This window comes from Chaetura pelagica, unplaced genomic scaffold, assembly GCF_000747805.2.
Source record: "Chaetura pelagica isolate M959 unplaced genomic scaffold, ChaPel_1.0 scaffold338, whole genome shotgun sequence".
Taxonomy (NCBI): Eukaryota; Metazoa; Chordata; class Aves; order Apodiformes; family Apodidae; genus Chaetura; species Chaetura pelagica.
The window spans coordinates 1,471,797-1,480,712 of record NW_009954114.1 but is presented as its reverse complement, the minus strand read 5'-3'; the positions used below and the strand labels follow the sequence as shown (position 1 = coordinate 1,480,712).

At 41.2% G+C, this 8,916-nt stretch overlaps 1 protein-coding gene across 2 annotated transcripts in view; it reads right to left on the bottom strand.

Moving 5' to 3' along the window:
* The window catches only part of NOX4 (NADPH oxidase 4), a 105,341-nt gene extending 96,644 nt beyond the window's left edge, over positions 1-8,697 (bottom strand). For both annotated transcript variants that reach the window (XM_010002617.1, XM_010002618.1), the window contains exon 1: positions 8,614-8,697. In XM_010002617.1, the coding sequence (XP_010000919.1) occupies positions 8,614-8,622 (9 nt within the window). In that variant the 5' untranslated portion in view covers positions 8,623-8,697. The remainder of the gene's footprint in view (positions 1-8,613) is intronic.
* Between the last annotated feature and the right edge of the window lie 219 nt (positions 8,698-8,916).

Sequence of the window (8,916 nt, the reverse complement as noted above, 5' to 3'; positions counted from 1 at the left end):
CTGAAAACAAATCCAAGCATTTGACAGTGTCCTTCTGTGCTCTGCCTACCCAACACCACATGTGCTGTTACCCTATTTCATGGAGGGGCAAAGAGGTACATGAAAATAAAAAATTAGTCAAATTCACTGAAGAAACCTTTGGCAGACACAGCAGGGAGCTGGATCCAGTACAACTTCAAATCCTAAAAATTTGGCTACACATTTTCTCCATACAAGTATTAAGCGATCACTTCTTCATAACAGCATGAAAAGGCTTGGGAGACATAGTGGAAATAGAAGCCCCCCAGCTATCCCTACCTGATGCATGGTCCCACAGAAATCAGAGGGGACTCCTGACTACACTCATACAATGTGCAAAGTAAGACAGGGAAGTAGAAAGTCAATTCTTGTTGGATGTTCTGTGTTCTGCAGGGGAAAGGAGTTTCTCTGCAGTCAGGCAAATTATTTCAGTATTACGCCAAGGGCTAAAGTAATTTACTGTGTGTCACAGAATGCCCCAAAGCTTTTCAGTTATGAACACAGAAATTAATGTTAGCTGCAACTGCTGTGTGCAGAAATCTAATATTTAATATATGGTTGTGAAAGGTACTAGGAAGCACAATTGTGGTCAATGGCTCAATGTCCAAATGGAGGCAGGTGACGAGTGGTGTCCCTCAGAGGTCAGTATTGGAACCAGTGCTGTTTAGCATCCTTGTCAGAGACATGGACAGTGAGATTGAGTGTATCCTCAGCGAATTTGCTGATGATACCAAGCTGTGTGGTGTGGTTGACACCCTAGAGGGAAGGGACACCATTCAGAGGGACCTTGACAGGCTGGAGAGGTGGGCCAGGGCCAACCTCATGAAGTTCAACAAGGCCAAGTGCAGCGTCCTGCACCTGGGTTGGCACTACCTCAGGCACAAATACAGGCTGGGGGAAGAATGGCTGGAGAGCAATCCTGAGGAGAAGGACTTGGGGATGGTAGTTGATGAGAAGCTCAACATGAGCTGCCAGTGTGTGCTGGAGCCCAGAGAGCAACTGCAGCCTGGGCTGCATCAAAAGAAGTGGGGCCAGCAGGGCCAGGGAGGGGATTCTGCCCCTCTACTCTGCTCTGGTCAGACCCCACCTGGAATACTGTGTACAGTTCTGGGGCCCTCAGCACAAGAAAGATATAGACCTGTTGGAGAGGGTCCAGAGAAGGGCCATCAAGATGATCAAAGGCCTGGAGCACCTCTGCTATGAAGACAGGCTGAGACAGTTGGGGCTGTTCAGCCTGGAGAAGAGAAGGCTCCAGGGAGACCTTATAGCACCTTCCAGTACTTGAAAGGGGCTACAGGAAAGCTGGGGAAGGACTTTTTATCAGAGAAGATAGTGATAGGACAAGGGGTAATGTTTTTAAACTGAGAGAGAAGAGATTTAGGTTAGATATTAGGAAGAAATTCTTCATCATGAGGGTGGTGAGGAACTGGAATGGGTTGCCCAGGGAGAATGTTGATGCCCCATCCCTGGAGATTTTTAGGGCCAGGTTGGACAAGGTTTTGTCCAGTGGTAGGGTTCTCTGCTCATGGCAGGAGGTTTGGAACTTGATGACCTTTAAGGTCCCTTCCAACCTTAATGATTCTATGATTCTATGAATACAGGAAGACTTCAAACTGTACTATCTCACCATTCAATCTCACCTTGCAGGAAAAAAAAAAAATAAAATAAAAATGGAAGAATACCACAATTCCTTCAAAACCTAAATGTGATGGGTATCTGATTCTCAGACCTTCACTATCTGCAAGCAACAATCCTAAACTGGTCATGCTGCAGAAGACACTTGATTCTTTCACTGGAAGCCTTTCTTTGAAACTTTTCAGTCTTCTGGCGTTTAGGGCAACTTAGAATCATAGGATCATTTGGTTGGACAAGACCTTTAGATCACCTAGACCAACTGCTAACCTATCCCTGCCAAGTCCACCACTAAATCATGTCCCTAAGCACCACAGCTACATGGCTTTTAAATACGTCCAGGGATGGTGACTCAACCACTTCCCCACACAGCCTGTTCCAGTGCGTGATGACCTTTCCTGTTAATATTTTTTTCTTAATATCTAATCTAAACCTCCCCTGGTGCAACTTGAGTCCATTTCCTTTTGTTCTATCACTTGTTACAACCTCCTTTTGCATAGCTATAGAGAGCAATGTCTCACTTCAGCCTCCTTTTCTCCAAGCTGAACAATTCCAGTTCCCTCAGCTACTCCTCATAAAACATGTTCTCCAGACCTTTCCCCAGCTTTGTTTCCCTCCTCTGAACACACTCCAGTACCTTGATGTCCTTCTTGTAGTGAGGGGTCCAAAACTGAACACAGGATTTGAGCTGTGGCCTTACCAGTGCAAGTATAAGTGGACAATCACTGCCCTAGTCCTGATTGAAAAGTTGTAGGAAGACTTACATACCACACACTGCTCCCTAGATCATATAAAATACTTATTTTTAGGTGGGACAAAATGTGCCTCCTTTTGACCTGACTTCCTTTTCTTCATAGAGTACTCCTTGTATTTAGTAACAGCACAGATAATCTAAGATGAAGGAAAGATCTGAATAGTATAGATAGCAATTATTCCCCTAGGCCTGCTAAATCTGGCTGGACATCTAGCAAAAAATAACCCAAAGCAGCTGAAAGGAAGCTGAAAGGAATGAAAATGCAAGGGTAGCAGAAAACTACCAGAACATGTGAAAACTCCTACTAAGATTTGACTTGATTTTTTTCCTGAAGATGGAAGATTTCAGGGCAGGACTCTGTAAAACTCAACCTCCTGTACTGCAATCCTTCAAAAATTATGCTAAGTGATGCAATATATTTTATTTACATTTGAAGAACTATATTAAGTACAAAAAAGCACCAACAAACCAAAACAACAAACCAAAACACAAAACCCCATTCTCTACTCTAATTCAGCTTCAGTCATCTGCTTGCATATGTGAATCAGCACTTTGATATGACACTGCAGAAAGGGAGAAAAATCAGGACTGGATGATAGCAAGAAAATTTTTAGCTTTCATGAGCTATGGAGCATCTTCCCTGAACTACTGAGAATCCTTGTTTTCACCTTTCACTTGTAACTCACCCATCAGGCATTTGGGGCTATTCAGCCTGGAGAAGAGAAGGCTCCAGGGAGACCTCAGAGCAGCCTTCCGATACCTAAAGGGAGACTACAGGAAAACCAGGAGAAATTTTCACCAGAGAGGATAGTGGGAGGCCAAAGGATAATGGTTTTATGAAAGAGGGCATGAAAGGGAGCAAGGCGCTGGAATAGGTTGCCCAGAAAGGTTGTGGAAGCCGCATCCCTGCAGGTGTTTAAGGCCAGGTTGGATGAGGCTTGTGCAGCCTGGTCTGGTGAGAGGTGTCCCTGCTCATAACAGGGAGGCTGGAACCTGATGGTCTTTAAGGTCCCTTCCCAACTTGATCACTCTATGATTCTATGATTCTTTCTATCCACATATTTAGGTCATGTTCCTTTTATACACAGTCTCTTTGTGCTAGATGTACTCCTCCTCCTGCTTAACTCAGCCATGCAATCTGAGGAAAGCAACTATCTTAATTTGAAATTCAGTGTTGGCTTCCAACTTCTCTGGTAATCTCCAAAGTATATTCATTTACAATATTTCAGACTAAATTATCATCTTTATTACTATTACCTGAAAGGGGCCTACAAGAATGTTGGAGAGGGGCTTTTAACAAGGACATGCAGTGACAGGAGAAGGGGTAATGGTTTTAAACTGGAAGAGAGGAGATTTAGGTTAGATATTAGGAAGAAATTTTTTCATGTGAGGGTGGTGAGACACTAGCACAGGTTGCCCAAAGAAATTGTGGATGCCCCATCTCTGGAAGTGTTCAAGGAGAGACTGAATGAGACTTTGAGAAACCTCTAGTGGGACGTGTCCCTACCTATGCAGAGAGGTTGAAACTAGACAATCTTTAAGGTCCCTTCCAACCCAAACCTGTCAGGGGAGGGAAGGGAAGCAAGGGAAGCAAGGGAAGCAAGGGAAGCAAGGGAAGCAAGGGAAGCAAGGGAAGCAAGGGAAGCAAGGGAAGCAAGGGACGCAAGGGAAGCAAGGGAAGCAAGGGAAGCAAGGGAAGCAAGGGAAGCAAGGGAAGCAAGGGAAGCAAGGGAAGCAAGGGAAGCAAGGGAAGCAAGGGAAGCAAGGGAAGCAAGGGAAGCAAGGGAAGCAAGGAATGCAAAACCCGAAGTTCCTCATTGGCTCATAACTGAGAATAATCTCAGCAATGACGCTCAGCTGTGAGTTGTTCAGGAAGGACAAAGGGTCTAAGGAAAAAATGTTTTGGCAAATGAACCATCTAGAGTGAGGCAAAGAGAATGCAAGAAGAGCTTAATTTGCAAATTCGAGGTGACTATCAAGATAAGGTCCTGTGTATTAACATTCTCCATATTCATGAGAGAATCCTGCAGATATATATTTATATAACTGTATAGCTTCCATAGCAACATAAACATCTCATTAGACATTTTTGCTGCATGGAACACCCTAAAGAGCAAATCTCAAATAGCCAAAACATCTTGCATTAAGGAAAATAAAGGGTCAAGATACACAGCTTCCTTCAGTGCTTGATTTGTGGGCAAAGCAGCTGCAGTGCAGTTGCATACGGATCAATGAAAGCCAAATTCGGCCTCAATTAGTAAAATCTTTATCATTGTGATGAACTAACAAGGAGAGACATGTAAGTTACTCGAATATCTGCAACATATTCCAAGCAGTGTAGCAGCACTGCATAGTAAGAAAGTAACAAATGTATAGATATAAAAGTGAGGCAGCACTTTCACTTTTCAGTCCCTTTTCCAGCCATTCAGTCTTTTCCCAAAGAGACTCTTCTGAGAATGCATTTTCTCCACCTTGTTGTAAAACTCAGGAGCTTATCTCTTGCATTAACACCCATTTGACTACATTAAGAGTTATTTAAGGAGGCACTGGAGAGAGAATAGGGAGAGACCTTTTATGCCATGACAAAAGGAGCCCGATGCTCTTTCTGTTCATGGGGAACTCAAGCAACAAGAAACAGGTATTTAATTTAATGGTTTTCTCTAGTAAGTTCTCTAATAAGGCCAGTACTGAATTTATGACGGAATTTGTTGGTTACACAAAAGCAAACTTGTTGGAAAAAAAATACAGCTGAACTAATCTGAAGGGAGAAAGCTAGAAGTTTTAAAAGAAATCAACTATCTGGACAATCTTCACTGTCTCAGAGACACAAAACCTCCAATAATTAAGATTTTGGAGTCACGAGTACTTTATGAATCTTCTTTTTATACCTACTACATCTTACAGTATCTATCATGAACATGAAGATAAGAATATTCCTCTCTGGCATTCTTTTTTGTAAGAAATTCATGTTTGTTGCATGTTTCCCAGGCTTCTCTTCTTCAAGCAATATAAGGGCACAAGTTAACATGTATTTAATTATGAAAAATTGAGATTCTTTATCATATCATCATAGAATTATAGATGGGTTGGGTTGGAAGGGACCTTAAAGATCATCTAGTTTCAACCCCACTGCATGGGCAGGGACAACTTCCACTAGATCAGGTTGCTCAAGACCCCATCCAACCTGCCCTCAAGCACTTCCAGGAATGGAGCTTCCACAACTTCTCTGGGCCATCTGTTCCAGTGTCTCACCACCCCCACACAAGAATTTCTTCCTAATGTCTAACCTAAATCTCCCCTCTTCCAGTTTTGATCCATTACCTCTTGTCTTCTCACTATGTGCCCTTGTAGAAAGTCCCTCCCCAGCTTTCCTGTAGCCCTTTCAGGCACTGGAAGGCCACTATAAGGTCCCCTTTCTCTTCTCCAGGCTGAATCATGTTCCCTAGACAGTGGCAATGAATGCATTCATGTAATAAGACTACAGTCTGCAGTCTTACAAGCAATTTAAGTATCAAAAGAGATAGGTCGTGAAGACAAAAGTACTGGAAAGAGGTTTAAATCCACTAGATCATAGTTGAACTTACATGGCAAGAATAATATATTCACAAAATTATTCTGATTCGAGGGGACCTCTGAATGTCTATTCCAACCTCCTGCTCTAATCAAATTCAACACCAAACTCAGACTAAGTTTGCTCAGGGTTTTGTCCAATTTGTTTTTGAAAATGTCCAGGGATGGAGATTCCAGAATGAAGAGTTCATGGCCTCATCAACAGGACTCAAACTAAACAAAGCCATAACATTTGACACAACATAAATTCACCCACTAAATTTCGTATCACACAGTGTGCTGATTAACCTCCTCCAAGTACATCAATGCTTTTGACATGTTTATTCCCTTTGCACTTCCAGGCCACCACAGTGCTCTTAGTGTTTTTTTACTTGTATAGAATTAAGGGTCAGAAAGACTGTCATTGAAAGACTGTGAGTGAGGTATTTAAATAATTTAAAACCTTGTACTATCTTCTTCAGAGTTGCAAAGGATGCAACTGGAAAATAATATAGCTGAGCCTCCTTTTTAATCAAAGGACTGAAGGGAAGTTAACCACTTCAGTGACCACTGAAAGAAAGACTGACTTAATTCTTTCTCCTTTTTCACTTCAGAAAGAAAAGACACACAATGAAAATGTAGGAGAGTTAAATACATTCAGGATATTCAGTCCAAGATTTCATTTCATGTCACAATCTGATTTCCAACAGCAACTGTTCATGTTCTCCATCCTGCTACTTGGTAAACATTAAAATCATCTGCAAGAAATCTTCCCGTGCTGCAGGTACAGAAGCTCTTACAGAGATTTTAGACAAAAAGAGAGAAAAAAACTTAGTAGACCTTACTGAAAAACAAGATAACATTTTTTATACAAAAATTATATTAATTTTTGATATTTTTTGTTAACTGATTGGAAAAGGGAACCAAGTTTTGTGAAAACATCTGTAAAAAAGAAAAGTTATTCTGTAAAAAAAAAAAAATCAGCTGTTGAATTATAAATGAAGCATTTTCATCTAAAACTCAACATTTTCTGACATCAAGAAATGGCACACAGAGACACTGCAAGCTACAGTTACAGACGCAGTTAGGTGAACTGAAACACATGGCCTCCTGGTCCTCATCTCCTGACCAAGCAAAACAAGGAGTCTGTTGCTTGCATTATGTCACAGGTTCTGAACACACATTTTATTATGTTGTCTGTGTTTTTCATTTTGAAGTATAAGAAAAGCAAAAGACTAGATGATGGAGACATTCAAACCCCACCTGGACGTGTTCCTGTGTGATGTGCTCTAGGTGATCCTACTCTGGCAGGGGGGGTGGATTAGATGATCTTTCAAGGTCCCTTCCAACCCCTAAGATTCTGTGATTCTGTGATGAGCTGGTACGAGGAAGATGAGTCTTCTGAATTCATAGGAACTTTGCTGATTGAAACCAGCTGACAATCTGACCCAACATGTTAACCCTAGAACGTTTGCTTTATAAACAACCCACCTGCTCTGCCAGGAGCAAACAGAGCTTTCAAATGGATGCCCAGAGCTACAAAGCCATTAGAGATTATGGTAAAATTAAACACATTTTTGTGCTTTTTCTGTCAAGAAAGTAATCACCTTGAAGGATTTAAATACTTTCATTCTCTTCTTTTTGCACTACCTTTCCTAGATTCATCTCTTGAACACATCTGAGTCAACCATATAAAGGAAAAGTATATAGTGTCAACTTATTTTCAAGCAAATTCATAAAAGCTCATGGAACTGGCTAGCTATGGCAATTTAATCAAACATATGAAAAAATATCCTGGATCAAAGGGAAAACCCAGTGACTCTATAGGAGCTTAGGATGTACAGCCTCTGGGTTTTAAACTCATGCAATTTTGCATTGAAATCCATTCCTGAGTGTGACATAGTGTTACAAAGCATCACCTTAATCATGCACTTTTTCCTGGATTCTCAAATTCTGAGCAACCCTACATCATTTTCCAGCAAGTTGTTTACCCTGAAACTATTTGCTTTGGATAGAAGTCCTTTCAAAAAACTGCAATGGTATAGCTGAGGATAAATTCACAAGACAAACCAGTATCTCACTCCTCCAGCTATATTTTGGGTTCTTCTAAATAAAAAGAGTCAGACCTTTCAGAGTCCAGTAATTTGTTATTAGAAAATAAAACTAAAATTCTATAAATTACAATGATTTACACAGAACAGAGCAACTATGAGGATAACAAAGACCACAAAGTACTAAGCCTATCAAAAGAATTCTTTCCGCAAATATGTATCACAATAACTGGATTAGAAAGAATTTGCCAGCACGAGCCCGTAAGCTTGGTTAACATTGTGATGACAAAAAGTTGAGCTCCAGTCATCTGTTGAGCATGTTTGTGTTCATGTGAGTCTGTCTGCAGCTGGGAACACTGGGAGGGAAGAGAGGAGAGGGAAGGAGAGCTGTCCCACACTTGACTGGCTCTTTTTCTTCTCAACACTGTTCACTTACTACTCCTAAACAACAGCCAGCAGTACCCCAGTGGCTTCCTAATTGATCTTTTCCCACTTCGTAGAGTTAACAGGCAGTCTGTATCACCCTTGACTAGGAAATGCATTCTGCCCCTTTACCATCACCCAGCATCCCAACTGCCAGGGAAAAAAAGTAATGTCTGTGTCACTCACCCCTAACATCTGATGCAAATAATAATACTGCAGTCCTTGATAATACAGCAGGAAGGTTTTCCAGAAGAGCCACACATTAAGGGAGAGCCAGAAGAACTGAAATGAAACAGAAACAAGAGGTGGTAAGTGAAAGATACATGTGCAAAACTTTGCAGTGTTAATTTCATTCATCAAACTAATATGCCTGTAGTGTTCTTACAGATACGTAAATGAAATGGAAAAACAAACTTCAAGCATTTGGCACAAAATATTTTAAAATATAAAAAGAAATAGCCCCTGTGTGAGAAATTTTCACTTCCACTG